This window comes from Oxyura jamaicensis, chromosome 1 (genome assembly GCF_011077185.1).
Source record: "Oxyura jamaicensis isolate SHBP4307 breed ruddy duck chromosome 1, BPBGC_Ojam_1.0, whole genome shotgun sequence".
NCBI lineage: Eukaryota > Metazoa > Chordata > Aves > Anseriformes > Anatidae > Oxyura > Oxyura jamaicensis.
Window position 1 is genome coordinate 2229265 of NC_048893.1, and position 15879 is coordinate 2245143.

At 48.6% G+C, this 15879-nt stretch overlaps 1 protein-coding gene across 14 annotated transcripts in view; it reads left to right on the top strand.

The window, feature by feature from the left end:
* PLXNA4 (plexin A4) overlaps positions 1 to 15879 on the top strand; it is a 407314-nt gene that overhangs the window by 19243 nt on the left and 372192 nt on the right. For all 14 annotated transcript variants that reach the window (XM_035315928.1, XM_035315934.1, XM_035315930.1 and 11 more), the window contains exon 2: positions 6657 to 7920. In XM_035315928.1, the coding sequence (XP_035171819.1) occupies positions 6742 to 7920 (1179 nt within the window). In that variant the 5' untranslated portion in view covers positions 6657 to 6741. The remainder of the gene's footprint in view (positions 1 to 6656; positions 7921 to 15879) is intronic.

Below are 15879 nucleotides of genomic sequence, written 5' to 3' on the forward strand. Positions count from 1 at the left end.
CAGCAAGCAGTAGATCAAGGTTTAAAGGTTTTGTTTTTCCTGCAAGCCCTGTGTTTTATCCTTGCTGGTGCCTCGTGTAGATCTGGAGAGTGAAATAGCCAGGGATCACAAAGTCACTGTGAATTTGGAGTTGCTCTCTGTGCCAGGTTTTCAGGAGACAGCTGAAGTATGGTCTCTGTTTTATGAGATTTGGCTCTTCATGGATTTATACAGTGCTAATTACAAGACTTCAGCCTGAGAGAGAGGAATTGTGTCTCACAGATCTTCCTAAGATTGCAAAGCAGGGGGAAACATCCACCCACTGGCATTCAATGCGACAGAAACTGTGTTCTACAGCCCCAGCCAAGAACAAAATAGCTGCCTGCTGGCTTGGGGAGAACCTGAGGTCAGGGCCCCTTGTGGGGGGGTTTAGGCGTCACTTCTGGACTAGGTCCAGAAAATTTTGAGGCTTCATTTCAGTTCCTTTCAGAGCCCCGGAGGCCTTGATAGGAATTTGCAAGTGTAGGTGCAGCTTCTGAGGAAGAAATGTCATTTTCTTCATGGCTGTCCTACAATGCTGTACTTGATACACCAGCCGGGAAGACCTGCTGGGATGAAACCCAGTTCATTTTCTTTTCCATATGCACCATCCCTTTAGGGGCAGGGGCTGTGGTTATTGCTCTTTGTGTCTAAAGTGACAATCTGATCAGGGTCTCCTGAGCTGTGAGTGCCGTTTCTTTTCTTGGCCACTGCCATCCCCATGAGAGCTGCCCAGTGAAATACAATAGAAAAACATTTTGTAGTGGGGAAGGTGAAGCTCCAGGAGTGTATGGTGGCTCTTACAGGGGAAAAGAATAGGAATTTGAAGCAAAAGTTAACCTGTCAGTGTGCATTTTGGCACTTCTCCACTTTTCTCGGTGCTTTGGATCTATATGTTGTAATAAAGACACTCCTCAGACTGGGATCAACGATGTAAGGCGCTGTTGTGTCATGGTGTGCTCTTGTAATTGTTTGTTTGGGGTGTTTATCATTTCCCCAGTTGTCTGTACAAGGAATATTTTTAATAGATGTCCTCAGAATAATTTGGGGAGACTGGGAAGTACTTACCTGCATTGTGGCAGGGGAATTCACCCATGGAGACTCACAGGCAAGTCTGCTCCAGAAAAGAGTTTAACCCCGGTCTCTGGATTTGTAGGTCATTTCCATGACCTCAAAACTCCATTCTTGTTTCTGTGGCACTGAATATTTGTGTTCTTTCACTTGAGTCTCCATGTAGCAAATTCCTGGAGGAACCAAGAAATCATTACAAGCCTCTCCCCTCTCCTTTCCAAGCACAAAGGAGCACAGCTCTGACCTGATTTTGCTGGTAGGAAACCAAGTCTGAAATGCGGGGAGAAACAGCATCCACATGCAGTTTTCTCAGACGGGAAATCAGGAAGAAAGGAATAAATTCCCACTCGTGGCAAATGTTAATCCTCTCACTTAATATGCTTCTGGCAGGTGCACAGGTAACAAGGTGATGGGCACCATCCGAGTGCCCGAATGGAATAATCTGTGTGATGAGTGAATGCCACGCTGTGTCGCCGGAGCTTAAGTGCCTTGCAAACAACCCGTTGCTGAAATTAATCTCTCTATATGGGACAAGCTGCAGCTTGTGCCGGGAGCTGTTCATTGTGGTGAGCTCCAGAGAAAAGATGCTCGGATGCTGGGTGCCCTCAAAGAGAGACTTGCCTGCGCTTTGCGAAAGGCATTGGACAGGTTGTAAGTTGGGGGAGAAAGGATTTAGCTGAAGTTAGAAGCCGGCCTTTGTCGGGGGAGTTGTCGACAACGTGTCTGTATGGGTTTTCCTGCCATGCCGGCTCCCAGAGAAAAGCGCCTATCCATGGTAATCAGGGTTTAATAAAGGAAGCCAGGGAAAAAAAAAAAAAAAAAAATCTTTAGCTGAGATTAAAGGGATTGTGTAGCTGCACTTGGTGCTGAATTGCTGTGCGCTGGCTCCATGGCTGGATGTCTGCCTTGTCAGCATCTGTGCATGGCCTCCCGTGTCCCAGCAAATGAATAGCTGTGCCTGAGCAGAGCAAAAGCAAACAGAGGAGTGTGCTGCCTGATTAATGCTGGGCTTCATTAACCGCTGAGCCTGTGCTCTTGGCATTGCCCTGGGTGCTGTTGGCTTCCTCCTAACTAGGTGCTCCCTGGTGAAGAACTGATTGGGGTCCATCTGAGCGTGTTCCACCATGTGCTGGGACCCTGGGGTGGTGTTGGACCTGCTCTGCAGGAGGGGGTGGTGGTTTTGTTCCCCTCCTGGAGCTGGTTTTGTACCTGTTTTTGTCCTCTTCTAGGTTTAAATGTGTGTTTTGCTCTGAGTCCCTGGCTGGAGCTGGACCCAGAGTAGGTTTTCTTCCATGGCTCTTTGCAGCCAGGCTCTCATGCATGGCAGTTCTTGTGAAATGTCACTGCTGACCTTGTGGTATCCCTGCTGCAGAGGGCACCGATGGCAGGGGGCCTGGTGATTTGAATCATTCTGCCAACCTTTGGTGGCAGGAGGATTGTGTGTGTGTGAATCAAATGGTGAGATGCTGTTGTCTCCCATCTTCACCCCATGACATGTTCCTCTCTGGAGCTGTAATTGCAGTGGGGTGGATTTGTGATGGCCTCCAATAAAGGGAAGTGACCATGGGTTTTGTGAGATTGCCATCAAAACAGAATGTCCCACCTCTCTCTTTACCTTCCCCCTGCACTCTTCTGCCCAAGTCCTCCTTCTCAGTGCACAGACCAGTCCTTTGTTCTCTTCATTCCTGCTTTATACCTTCTTCCTCAGACATAGCACATCCATTTTGACTTTGTCCCCTTGAAACCGGCTAGGTTTTGAGGGTGTATTCAGCACCCTCCAGCCTTTCCATCTAATAACCACCACCCTAGTTCTACATGCAAGAGGGTGGTGTGAGGCTTCACGTGGGACCTGACTCAGAAACCATCCTTGGATATACCTGGTGCTGAGCATGGATGGAGCCTTGTCTGAACCAGATGGATTTGGGAGGAGGCTTCCTCTGTGCCACCTTCATGTCCAGCCTAGGTTCAGACCTGGTGTAGCTCCTCTACAGGAAAAAAAAAAAAAAAAAAAAAAAAAAAGTATCTTCCTTCAGGTTTTTCTACCAAAACATCTTTTTCGATATATCCTGGGGCTGTAGAAGCTATGTGACCTTTCCAGGGACCTTGAATGTGCTGGTGAAGAGGCTGCTGTGGCAGGAGCCATGTAGACCTGCTCAGAGGGACAGTGTGGTCTCACACAGGAGCCCTGCACTGGGTTGTGGCATCTCTGCTGGTCACGTTTCTTGGGGGGGGGGGGGAAGGCGAGGGAACGTGTGGGGAGGTGGTTTGGGTTTATTTTGGGAATGCCCAGATCAGAGCCTAAGCCAAACCTCACTGCCTGCTCAGTTTAGCCTTCTGTTTATTTTTCTTATAACTTAATTAGACTCTTGCAGACCGAGCAGTTTAAAAGACTGGGTATGTCTATGGCCCTGCATTATTTGTCTTCCCAGCTGCTATGATTTCGCACTATCCAAATGTGAGCAATAAAAATACATGCATAAAACCCCTTCTTTTTGGTGCATCCTCTAAGGACTAGTGCAAACCCTGCTCTATTCTGCAGGCTAAACAACCAATCCTCCTTGCCTCTGCCCTCTGCTGTTATTTAATAATTAAGCCAAATTATAAATGATAGCCCTGAGAGGCCCACGTACCAACTGGGACACCAGGATGCAGGAGAAAAAAATGTGAGCAGACGGGTGAAAAGGGGAAGGCCAGCAGTGTTCAGAGAGAAAAACCTTCCTCCTAAGGTCACTCGACTGCTGGTGGAAGATGGCAAGATAGCCCCAGGCTCCCTCCTTCCTTCCAAAAGGCTGCTTCTGGGCTTGCTTTGTGGCTATCAGTGCTGGCAGACCGTCTAGGCTTTTCCCACTGTAGGTGAATAATTTTTCCCCACGAATTTCACTATTTTTGAAGTGTCCTTTTCTGCTGCAAAAGGGATTCCTCACCTAACCTTCCAGGAGTCACTGTAGTTCCCAGACCAAATTTGCTGTCGTTACCTGGAGGAAGGTTTCCCTTGCCTCCATCTCCCCCTGTAAGTGACAGACACATCTCAAAGTGGATCACGATTCTCACCTGGCTGGACCTCAAAGATTTCACATCTGGAGCGCATCTCCCCTTAAGTTGAGTTGACCGCTTATTTTAAAGGGCATATTTCCTCCTCTTGTAATAACTCAAGTCTCAGGCTCTGTCATAATCTTTGGGCAGACAGCTCCTGTTGCAGAAGAGGGGCTGTTGGTTGCCTCTTCAGTCTCGGGGTCATGGCAGCTCCAATTTCCCTGTCCTGCAGCTGTGCTGACTCTGCAGGGCTAAGAGGAGCAAAATACAGTAAAATACAGGGGTAAAATAGATATCTTTTTGTACTTCAAAACAATAATTTCTTCCTAGACCTGCCTAGTGCCTGATCAAACCAGTGTCTCTTAGAAATATGGATCATAAGTCATAAGTGAAGGGAGCTGGTGTTCAGGGTCACCACGTGATGTTTCTGAACACAGGGCTCAAACAGGGACCGCTTCCCTCTTCTGCCGCTCTCTCAAGGATGGCCTCTTTTGAAAGAGGAATGCTTGTGTAGGAGAGCTCAACCCATCACTGTTCTATCTATCATAATAAAGGTTATTAAAAACCTACGTGACTGGCCTGCGTATTCCTGTAGAGCAAATCCTCTCCAGCTCGCAAGACAGTCTTGCGAACTCTGCAGTATAAGCTTGATTTTATTAAATATTTGCTTGACCAGAAAGGCAAAGCAGAGCAGGATAAACATGCCTAAAGTAAATGTGAAATGACCTTTGGCTGTCATCTATCCCATGCCTGCGGCTGCTGTGGTAGGGAGGGCAGTGGGAGGTGAAGGTGATCGTACAGCTGCTTTGAAATTCTGCCTCCTGTGAGAACTTTGAAATATTTGGGGTGGCATGAAAGTGGTGGATGCTCTGCAAGCCCAGACTTACCCTTTTCAGTATCAGATCTAATCAGTCCACAGGTCAAAATAAGGTAGGATTTATTCTCTTTGTTATTCCTTGAAGTAAATTTTTCAGTTTCGCTGGCATTGGCAGAGTTGCACAGATTTGAAAGAGCTGTGAATGCCAGACCTGTGTCACTACCACCCCTTCCTCCCTGCTGGGATTTGCAAACAGTGATTTTCCCCTGCCTCCTCCTTGCACAGGGCTTGCTGTCGTCACCTTTGCTCAGCAAGTTACATCCCTGTTTTCAGCAAAAGCCCTCCGTGAGAAATGACAGGACACTGGCCTGCAGAAATGCATCCAAACCACAAAGATCTCTGAAGCTGGGGGTTAACTTGTTTTCTTTTTAAAAGCAAGAAGAATGCTGTGCAATTCTGTTATGGATGTTAAAGAGGGAGAGAAGACCTGTGTGCATTAGCCTGGCCACCTGTTGTGCAGTCAGCACTTAGCAAAGAGCTTGGCTAGCAAGACCCAAAGTGGTAGGGCTCCATCCTCCAGGTGCTCTGTGGGGCCATAAAAGGCCAAACCTTCTCTGGGTACAGAAGCAACCATGAAGAGGAGAAGGAGCAGGGAGCAGGTGGATGTGTTGAATGGAAGGTGTATTGCCGTGGCACAAGGATGGGGTGTTGGTGACACACTCACCAAATTAGAGCAGCTGTTAGAACTCCATGTAGCTCCCACCACCTCCATTAAAACATGGGAGATTTTAAGAGACTGAGTGGTGCAAGAAAGCTCCTTTAGACTTTATTATTGCTAGTAATAAAGCCTTTAGACTTCATTATTGCTAATAATTAGGCAGCCCCTTTCTTCTCCCTCCTCCAAGATGCCCAGTGGAACCCTCTCTTTTGGACAATGCTGTTTTGGCTACACAGTGGGTGAAGAGCAGTCTTGTGGTGATGTCCCAAGAGAGGGAGGGGACCTGGTACTCAGTTTGCTTTGTGCTTGGCTGTGTGCCCTCCGTAGATGTGGCTCTGAAGGCTGGCACACCACAGCTCCTACATCTGTACTCCAAGCTGGGCTGGCATGTGGCGGCTTTGATCTGGTAGCCACAGAGAGCCTGTTCAAACAGGCCTGCTCTGAACCAGCGTCTCCCTGAAAGGATGTTAATGTCAGACCAGAGCTGGTTTCTTCCTGGCAAACTTGAAGAGCTGCAGAAGAGCTCAGCATCCATCTGGACTTGTCCCTGTAGGCAGGTCCCTGACCTTCTCCAGACTTCAGTCCCTCATCCAGAAGAGCAGCATAGTAATCCTTCTCCTGTCCCGTCTTAGCAAATACACAACTGGGTCAAAGTTGGCAGTGCAAACAGTAATGCTGCTTGCTGATTCTACCATTAGCCTTCTGCACTGCTCTGGCTTCCAGTGAATTCTTGTGCTGCACCATGGGGCACGCGTGTGTGTAGCAGAGGTTTAAGAGGACACTGATTTATTATTCTGCTGTGTAATTTCTGCTCCTTCTATCAGCATCTTTTCCTTCAGGAGGGCTTCCTTTGTGCTGGCTGTAAGTAGAGAGCTCAGAGACGAGAAAAGGAGGATTAGCAATTAAATATGCTCTGATGATGGCATGGTTGTGAAGGAGGGAGGAGGAAGGAATACTCCATAGTAACGTACTTTTGTTTTCTTTTCTCTTTGCTTGTAGGACAAAATCTGCCAGGGAATTGGTGTTTTGAAGACACTTGCAGCTTTCAATCTTCGTTCCCTTGGGAATACAAATCTTTCTAAACATGTCACCAGCCATGTGGAAGTGGACTTGCCTCATTTCTCACCTCCTGTTATCTGCCACAGTGTCGCCTCTTGTTAGGCAGCAGCCACCCCACCCAAAGAGGCCCTTCATCACTTTCACTGGAGACCAAGCAGAGGGGAACTTCAACCACTTGGTTGTTGATGAAAGAACTGGGCACATTTACTTGGGAGCTGTCAACAGGATCTACAAACTCTCCAGTGACCTGAAGGTCCTGGTGACCCACCAGACTGGTCCCGATGAAGATAATCCCAAGTGTTATCCTCCCAGGATAGTCCAAACCTGCAATGAACCCTTGACACCCACTAACAACATCAACAAAATGCTCCTCATAGACTACAAGGAGAATCGGTTGATAGCCTGTGGGAGCCTTTACCAGGGCATTTGTAAGCTTTTGAGGCTGGATGACCTCTTCAAGCTGGGCGAGCCCTTCCACAAGAAGGAGCATTACCTCTCCGGTGTCAACGAGAGTGGCTCTGTTTTTGGAGTCATTGTTTCTTACAGCAACATGGATGACAAGTTGTTCATTGCCACCGCTGTGGATGGCAAGCCTGAGTATTTCCCCACTATTTCCAGCAGAAAGCTAACCAAGAACTCTGAGGCAGATGGGATGTTTGCGTATGTTTTCCATGATGAGTTTGTGGCCTCCATGATTAAAATCCCCTCAGACACCTTTACCATCATACCTGACTTTGATATCTACTACATCTATGGCTTCAGCAGCGGTAACTTTGTCTATTTCCTAACTCTGCAGCCTGAAATGATCTCACCACCTGGCTCCACCACAAAGGAGCAGGTTTACACCTCTAAGCTGGTCCGTTTGTGCAAGGAGGACACAGCTTTTAACTCCTATGTTGAGGTGCCCATTGGTTGTGAGAAGAACGGGGTAGAGTACCGGTTGCTCCAGGCGGCCTACTTGTCCAAGGCTGGAGCCATTCTGGCGAGATCTTTGGGTGTAGGCCCTGAGGATGATATCCTCTTCACAGTCTTCTCCAAGGGGCAGAAAAGGAAGATGAAGTCCTTGGATGAGTCTGCTCTTTGCATCTTTGTCCTCAAAAAGATCAACGATCGCATCAAGGACAGGCTGCAGTCCTGCTACAGGGGAGAGGGAACGTTAGATCTGGCCTGGCTCAAAGTCAAGGATATTCCCTGTAGCAGCGCGGTAAGTCAAGCCTCTAACCACCCGAGTTTAACCTCCTCAAGTGTTCACAGAGCTCAGTGGCTAGAGTGAGGAACTGAACCTGCCTTGTCCCAGTCTTGGCTCTGCCTCTGGCTCACCACACCACCTAATTTAACTATTCCATGCCTCAGTTTGCCATGGAAGAGCTGAGGAAGGTATCACTTTCTGACCTTCCCAGCAATCTTATGTTTTTTGATAGATTATGCCACGGGACCTTGAAATCTTTAGGAGGAATTGGCCTGTTGTTGTTATTTCACTGTGCAATTCATCAGGGGTGAAATCACGTTTCCTTCTGCAGTTTTGGCTCAAGCCTTAACCAAAACAGTACTTAGATAAAGTCAACTGCTTGTGCTGGTTTCTGGGTCTGGTGATGTAATTTTATCTTTCTGGGCTAGAGTTGGAGCAGGATTTGTTCCGGGAGCTTTGTGAAGCCAGGGCTTCATTTCTTCTGTGTCTGAGGAGCGCTGGTCATTAACCATCAAAGTCCCCCGTCTTCCTGTTTCTAGCCAGCTCTGCAGTGTCTGTGCACTGAAAAATTAAGGCCTGGCTACAGATCAAGGATTAAACTGCAAGATTTAAGTGCAGGGCTGGGGAAGAGGTTGGTCTACCTGACCTACAAATGGTCTTCAGAAATCGTCTTAGTTTATTCTGCCAGTTCACTAAAGTGGCGTTGCGGAAATCTGCCTCAGCCCCGCCAGTATGCGGCTGGCTTTGATACCATGCGCAGAAATCAGCATTATAGCCGGCACTGCACCCCGGCTGCTGCACTAACCGCCTCTCTGGGCTTTGATTTCCTTCCTTAATTAGCTCTTTCAAGTAAGAGGCAAGTTTAAGACTGAGCAAAGGGAATATGGAGAAACACCAGGGCGCTTTCCTGCCCAAATCGTCTCATGGCAGAGTCGGGGCTTGGGATGTGGGACCTCTCATGCTTTCCTTTCTACTCAAGCATTCTTTGCTGGGGGATCCCTGCTGTTGCTCCTTTATAGGACAAGGACATGCTAAGAGGAATGCAGATGGAAATTTCCTTGCAGGGAGATCGATTCTGCCTTACCCTGTCCTAATTCCCTTCTGTACCAGCACCCTCCTCAGCATTGTTGCACAACACTGCAGTGCTCTCACACTCCTACGCTGAAGGTGCAGGGGGACAAATCCCTTCATTTTAGTGGGATTTCTGCTGTCTAGACCTGTGCCAGTAGTGAAACTCCCTATGCAGCGTTGCACAGGGAGAAAGTCAGTGCCTGGATCCGGCTTTGATTATTATTTATTTATTTATTTATTTATTTTTGTTTAGCCTCAAGGCTGCTGCACATTCAAAAAACTGCCTTTGGATTTAAACTGGGAGCTTCCCACTGGAGTTTCTTTCCTGGGCTCTTAAGCCTCTCCCTGTATTTGCAGATCTGCTCTGCCTGTGCTCCATGCTAATGCTTGCAACACAGGACCTGTCAAATCAAGAATTTTGAAACCCATCAATCACATGGCTTCTGTGGCTTTAGAAGGAGGGAAAAGGGCCAACAGCTTTCCTGTGTCCCTTGGGGTGAATCCTGGATACAGCAGGCTGAATTTGGAGGCACAGCACTGCAGAGACTGGGGAGAGGACAAGGAATCAGGGACTGGGTGACACAGCAGGGAAAACTGTAACAGCATCTTTGTGACCGAATCAGAGATGCTAACGCTTCCCAGCTGGAAAAGGAGTCTGGAGATCCTTGGAGAAAAAAAACAGGGGTCTGAAAAGGTAACTAAATGGGCTGTGTTATCCTTAAATGAGTCTACTTAGAGCTGCTGGCAAGCCCTGCTTGAGATCAGCTGTGCTGCCCGAGGGACGAGGTATTAGTGACTTGGCTGCTGTAAGGATTGCAGAGTCCAGCCTGTAAGCTTGGAAAATATTTGGTGGTTGGAGAAGTATTTTGGAGCCCGGGCATATGTCCGTGAGGACCTCATCTCCTTTGCTGATGTCCTGCTTGCCAGCCAGACACCAGAATTGCTGCTCTGTCTTTTAGAATGTGGATTTGCAGCAGCTATAAAACCAATTACTAAGCCACCAGTGTGATTTTTCCTGTTTTTTGGGGGGTTTTCTGTGGATATCAAATGTGTCTCTGCTGGTGCAGGCTCAACCTGCCTGTGAACCTGAAGTTCAGTTCTTCTGTCCTGCTTCCAGCAGCCGAAATCCTGCATGCGAATCGTTACAGCTGGTACTCTTGGCAGGGAGCAGATGGGTGGAAAGAAACTGCGGGATACCCCCTCTGAGCATCGCTGAGAAATACTGTTAGAAGACATATTCCAGCCCTTCTCTGAGATATTAACTCTGGGACTGTGGATTATGGAGTTGGGCTCATCACACTGTCCTTGCACCTTGATGCGTGGTCAGACCTGACCTGTGAAAAACCAGAGGTGAACAGACAGTCCTTGATGCTCGTTCTGCTGCTGTCCCTCTGCTACAGCTGTCCTCCTCTTAATCTTCAGCATAAATCAGGAAAAATAGATGGATTTTTATGTCTGGGCAGTCGATTTGCAAATTGATGATGTTCACCAAGGTGATGAATAGTTTCAGGTAATACCTCTGGCTTTCCTCTCTGCCTGTACCTTGCAAATGCAGGATAATAGTTTATATTTAAACAGTACGCTTGACCCCAAATGCTTAGAAATTCATATAACCAGAGAAAAATGAGGCTGTGAAAAAAAAGTCTTATGAGGTCATCTGATTTGCCCTTCTGCCTTACTTATAACATTTCTGACAGATGTTTGTCTCACCTGTTCTTAACCTCCAGCGATGGAGGCTCCCCTCTCTCCCTACATGATCTGTCTTTGCTGCTAGGGAGCTTTCCCTCACATCTAATCTCAATCTCCTTTCCTGATACTGAAGCCATTACTACTTATATAGCCCCAGAGAGCACTTTCATCCCCTTTGACTGTCTAGCCAAAACGTTGTGTGCCACCAGAATGCAAGCACTTTTGTGGTGCAGTGTGGTGCATCCATCTATGGAGCAGAGGGAGCTGTACAGATTCTCAAGGTGTTGGCTGAAGGAAGGGATTGTCTAGAGGGAAAAAATGCTTATAAAGGCAGAAAACGATCTTTATATTGGGTGAAGAAGATTGGGGTTTTAATGCACATCATCGACTTTGTAACTAACTGTTGATGGAAATGCTGAATGTGTTTAGAAACATAAACAAAGACAGTTTGGGAGGAAGATGGAGGTGTGAAGGGACCATTTCTGGGGGAAGGGACCAACTGAAGGGACCAACTGCTGGCTTAGGAGCTGGTTGCAACCTAAGGCTGTAACCTGGGGAGATGCCAGCCTCCTCGCCAGCCTGATCTGCCTGCCAGCATCACCCGCTGCTCTGCAGCCTAACAGACTGCAGGCCCTGAAATGAAAAGGTGTCACCTCCACCGCTGCAGCTTTTACCGGATACACAGTGCAAATATCTGCCCGAGATAATCAAATTGTCTGTCCCCAACTATCGCCTGGTTTCTGCCTTTCCCCGGTATTTTCTTTTCCTTTTGGCAGGAAATGGAGTTTGACTGCTTAAATTACTGTATTCAATCTCTTCCTGTTTTTCATGGCAGCGTTGTCAGTTGGGAGAGAGCAGAAATGTTGTTCTGAAGCTGACCAGCTAACAAAAGGCTTTGTGCAAAGAGCTGGGCAATATTTTTCCAACACTTTGCTAACAGAGGGTGGGTGAGGGGGGGCATTTGGGACTCCAGTCATTGTCTGACAAGTAACCCAGCCGTGAAGGCTTCCACTTCTGATGCTTCAAGTCACATTTAAATCAGCAACTCTCCAAAACATGCTTGTGGTTACCACTGCCTAGATCCCTCAGGGGTCTGCATCTCCTCCACGTCTGTTCCTGATGTGGACTCTGCTCTCCTACTCCTTCCTGCTTCCCTCTTTCCCCCTGCCCATTCTAGATGTTGAGACTGATCCGTGCTCTGTACCACCAGGTTAGGAAGAGCCATTTCTAGCTTGAGTGTGTGTAGTATAAAGCAGAATTTGACTCCTGGAGAGGCTACTGTTGATGGTGGAGTGGCCATAATTTTCCTACAGAAAATGTGTGTCATTGTTTTCCTCTTCAACAACACACAGGTCGGACAGAGCACTTCTGAGACACCAAGGTGGGGAATTACCCCTGTTTTACAGGAGGGGCAGCTTAGGCACAGTGAAACATGACTTGCAGCTCATTTACAGCTCAGGGACTCCTGGATCCTAGTATTGTGCCCCATGTTCCCAACTGTTGCAGGAAGAGGGAAGGACATCCTTGCATTCCTCTCTATCATGGGAAACAGTATAACAGAGTCATTTAAAAGGGACATGAGATGGAGTTGCCAGAAAAAAAGGCTCTTTCAAAGAAAAAAAAATCACTTTATCAACCAAAAGGCAGGGATTATCATCTCTTTCTATCACTTCCCCTACAATTTCCCTTAGAAGGAAAAGGTTGGGGAAAAAAAGGAGTGTTAACATTTGCTTAGCCCTAGAGGAGAGGAGCATGTGGAAGGTGGTCCACGCGGTGCTGCTGCCTTGACATTTTGCACACACAGCGTGTGCTTGTTTCTCCTGGTGGGGCTGGCCAGTGCATGAGCCTGCCGCTTTCCCTGGGGAATGACTCAGAGTCACAGGAACGAGCTATCGGTTTCATGAGACCTCGGAGCGCCGCTGCTTGCCAGCAGAGCTATCCTAAGTGAATCTCTGCGAGGTCAATGCCACTCATGCTTGTACAATAGGGACTTTTGTTCATCTCTACTGGATATACCACGCATAAAAGCCTTGCGGGCGCTCCTTTAGCCCAAATCACACAGGCTTATGTTTCTCATCCAAAGGGCTCGTGGTCAGTTGAGGACCATTTTTTGGTCAATTTTGATGGTGTTTTCCTCTTCTTCCTCTGTAAAGAAGGGCAGGAATCCTAAAAAAGTGACAGGGAGCAGCCTGTGCAGAAGCAGTAGCCTCAGAAATACGGAAATGCCTCTCTGGGAATGCTCACTGGAGACGCTGAGACGGAGCAAACAGGCTGTTCCTGCCAGCTCTCTATTTGTATAATTGGTCACATCAGTTTGTGTTGGATGGCAGCGTGTGTGTGCAGTGTGTGCTGGAGGGACTTGCTGGGCCCAGCACTTCGATAAGGGATGACCAGCGTCCTCTGCCAGCGCTGGGAGCCGGAGTGGATGGAGAGCTTTACTGGGGATGTAACTTGGACAAGGGGTAGGGTGCTGGCTTAGGATTTCTGCAGCTGAGCTCTGCGATTTGCACATCTCCCCCACGAACCTTCCTCCTTCCCATTTCTCCGTTCCTCCATGGCCTGACTGTTGTCTCTCCTACAAAGCCGGCTGTGCTCTGGGGTGAAAGACACTTTAATAGAGAGAAATGTCATATTATCTTGCTACGTGAGGCAGCTCAGGCGAAAGCAGAGCGGGGAGCTCTCTTCAGTGATGTGGCTGGTGTTTCTCGTGATTATTGTCAGTGGTGGAAGTGACCAGAGATGTCTGAGGCCGTGCTCCTCAGGCTAATGGAGAGCAACCGAGTTCAAATCTCCACTGCTCTGAGCAAGGTCCTGGCCCCTCTGTAACTGGAATTAGGAAAGTCTCCCCACCTCTTCCACTGTGATGTGACCAGGCAGGCTCATTAATTAGCGCTAATTCATTGACGAGCAAGCCCAGCGTTCGTGGTCTGCCAGGGACACGATGGCTGAGACATAACGGAGTTGCAGGAGTGAAACCCTCCTGGTTTTCCAGTTGGTGTATGTACCTGCAGCTGGGTAGCTCGGGGTGAGCACCGGGACTTTTCCAATAACCACAGTCCAGTTCAGCCTGGATGTAGCTGCTGGCAACATCCTGACCTCTGGATATCGTTAAAAGCCCACGACCAGCATATAGGTGGATGTGCATAAACTAACCTGATGAAAACTCATTTTCAGTGGCTCCTCAGGCACTGCATGGGTTCATCTTCACTTTTTCCTTGGCTGCGGTCCTTCCTCCCAAGTGCCACCTCTCTGCTTTCTGCCAGCGGGGATAAGGACACTTCCCTGCCTCTGCAGAGCGCTCTGCACTGCAGGCAGGAGAAATGGCTTCGGAGGCCCTAGGGGAGAGAAAAACAAAAACTCTTAAGCACCTACATAAACCAAAGCTTGCACTTAAGGGCTGTAAACCAGGCCCTAATTGCACACAGAGGATGATTGCATTTAAGGCATTAAGTGTGTTCCTCGGTATTAAACACCTGTCCTTGAAAGGATACCTCCAGATCAGAAATAACACTGGCTGTCATTAATTGCCTTCTTATCACACCCCTGCCCCGAAGCCTCTCCTTCCAAAATGCTCACGGTTTGCGCTGCAACAAAAGAAAAATCAAGCTCTGAAGAAAGCCTCCACGAGGCCGTCTATTTCCTTCCCAAACATAAGAGGAAACCCTCTGCCTTTAAGTGGCCGGGTGCCAAACCCGTGCGCGCTGTGCTGTTCCCTCCTGGCTCCTCGCGTCTGCTTGACCCTGCTCACACAAAATGTTCATTGAAGACGGAGCAGGGCCCAAGGCTGCTGACTCGCTGTTGTGTCTGAGATATTTCAGGCTTGGCTCCCTCCCCCCGCCATCAGTCCCATCTCTGGACCGCGCCGGCTCTGCCTCCGCGGCTCAGCATCTCTCAGCATCTCTCAGCATCCTCCCCTGCTCCCGCTGGCCTCCAGGTAGATGCTTCTGCAGGAGAGCGAGGTGCCAGCTTCCACATGGCCGCCTGGGCCGTCTGTTTTATGCTCCTCACCGCACAGACGATTGCATTCACTTCTGGGAACCGATCTTTGCCGCTTCCCCTGCCCGTGACCCGGGCTGTTTTCTTCTGTGGTCGAGCCCTGCGGTCACACGTGGCTCAGCCTCGCGTTTTTGGAGGGCTCCATATGATCTCCTCGCGTTCGCTTCCGTGCCGGGTGATCAGCTATTTCACAAACCTGACCTCATATTGCCTCACCAGGAGATTGCCTCCCAGGCCAAGGGGAATGCTTACGCAACGTTTAGGAAGAAAAAAAAAATAAAAGCGTCAAGCAAAACTCAGAAAAATCCTGAAAGGGCCAGAAGCAAAGTGACTGCGTCTCCCTGCATGAGCCTGATGCTATTTAAAGCACCTCCGGACTGGGGGCAGCTGGGGTTTGTACAATAACCATTCTGTTGAGGAGGGGGTCACGGGTATGCAGGATTCAGCGTGGCTTTACAGCCCAAATCCTGCACAGACCCCTTCTCACTTGCCTGATGCGAGTGGAGTCGTTGGGGTGAAAAACAGTGCAGGGTCTGTCTTCGTACTTGGGGAATCAGCGAAGATGTTTAGCCTCTGGGAACAGTCTGATGCACACGTCTGCATTTATTTTATATTCCAGCACACACAGAGCACAGGGCATTATTTTTGCCCCAGAAATAGCCGCGTTTCCCTGTTTACCTGAACTGCACAGAAGCACGGGTCCCCATTACACCAGGCAGCATTAATTACAGATTCTGGGAGTAGCCACCATGAAAATGGGGACAAGATACGATGATGGGGACAGGAACGAGTGTTGTCCCTACAGAGAGATGGGTCCAGGTCTCCTCTGACCATATTTCTGCCCGAGATGCTCCCGGCCTGGCATCTGCATGGCCATGCTACAGTGGCATAGGCAGTCTCTGGGTAATGTAAGAACAACTTTGGGACCAAACACGGTGTTTGCAGGGCCGGTGCAGACCTGGCTGGATAGATATGCCCTAATTCGGGATGGAGCTGGGTGTCATGCTCACATCTACCTGTGAACCATCCATCTCTTCAGATCTACTCCTTTGCAGAGATAAACGTTAGGAAGCGGAACAGTGTGGCCTCAATGTGCTTGTTGAAGTGCAAACCTTTGTTGCATCTTTCTCCTGGAGGTAGCAAACGCTCTCACATTGATCCCACTTGAGTGCGCACAGTGATGTTTGTGTGTGTGAGATGTTGCATCATTACCAGCAT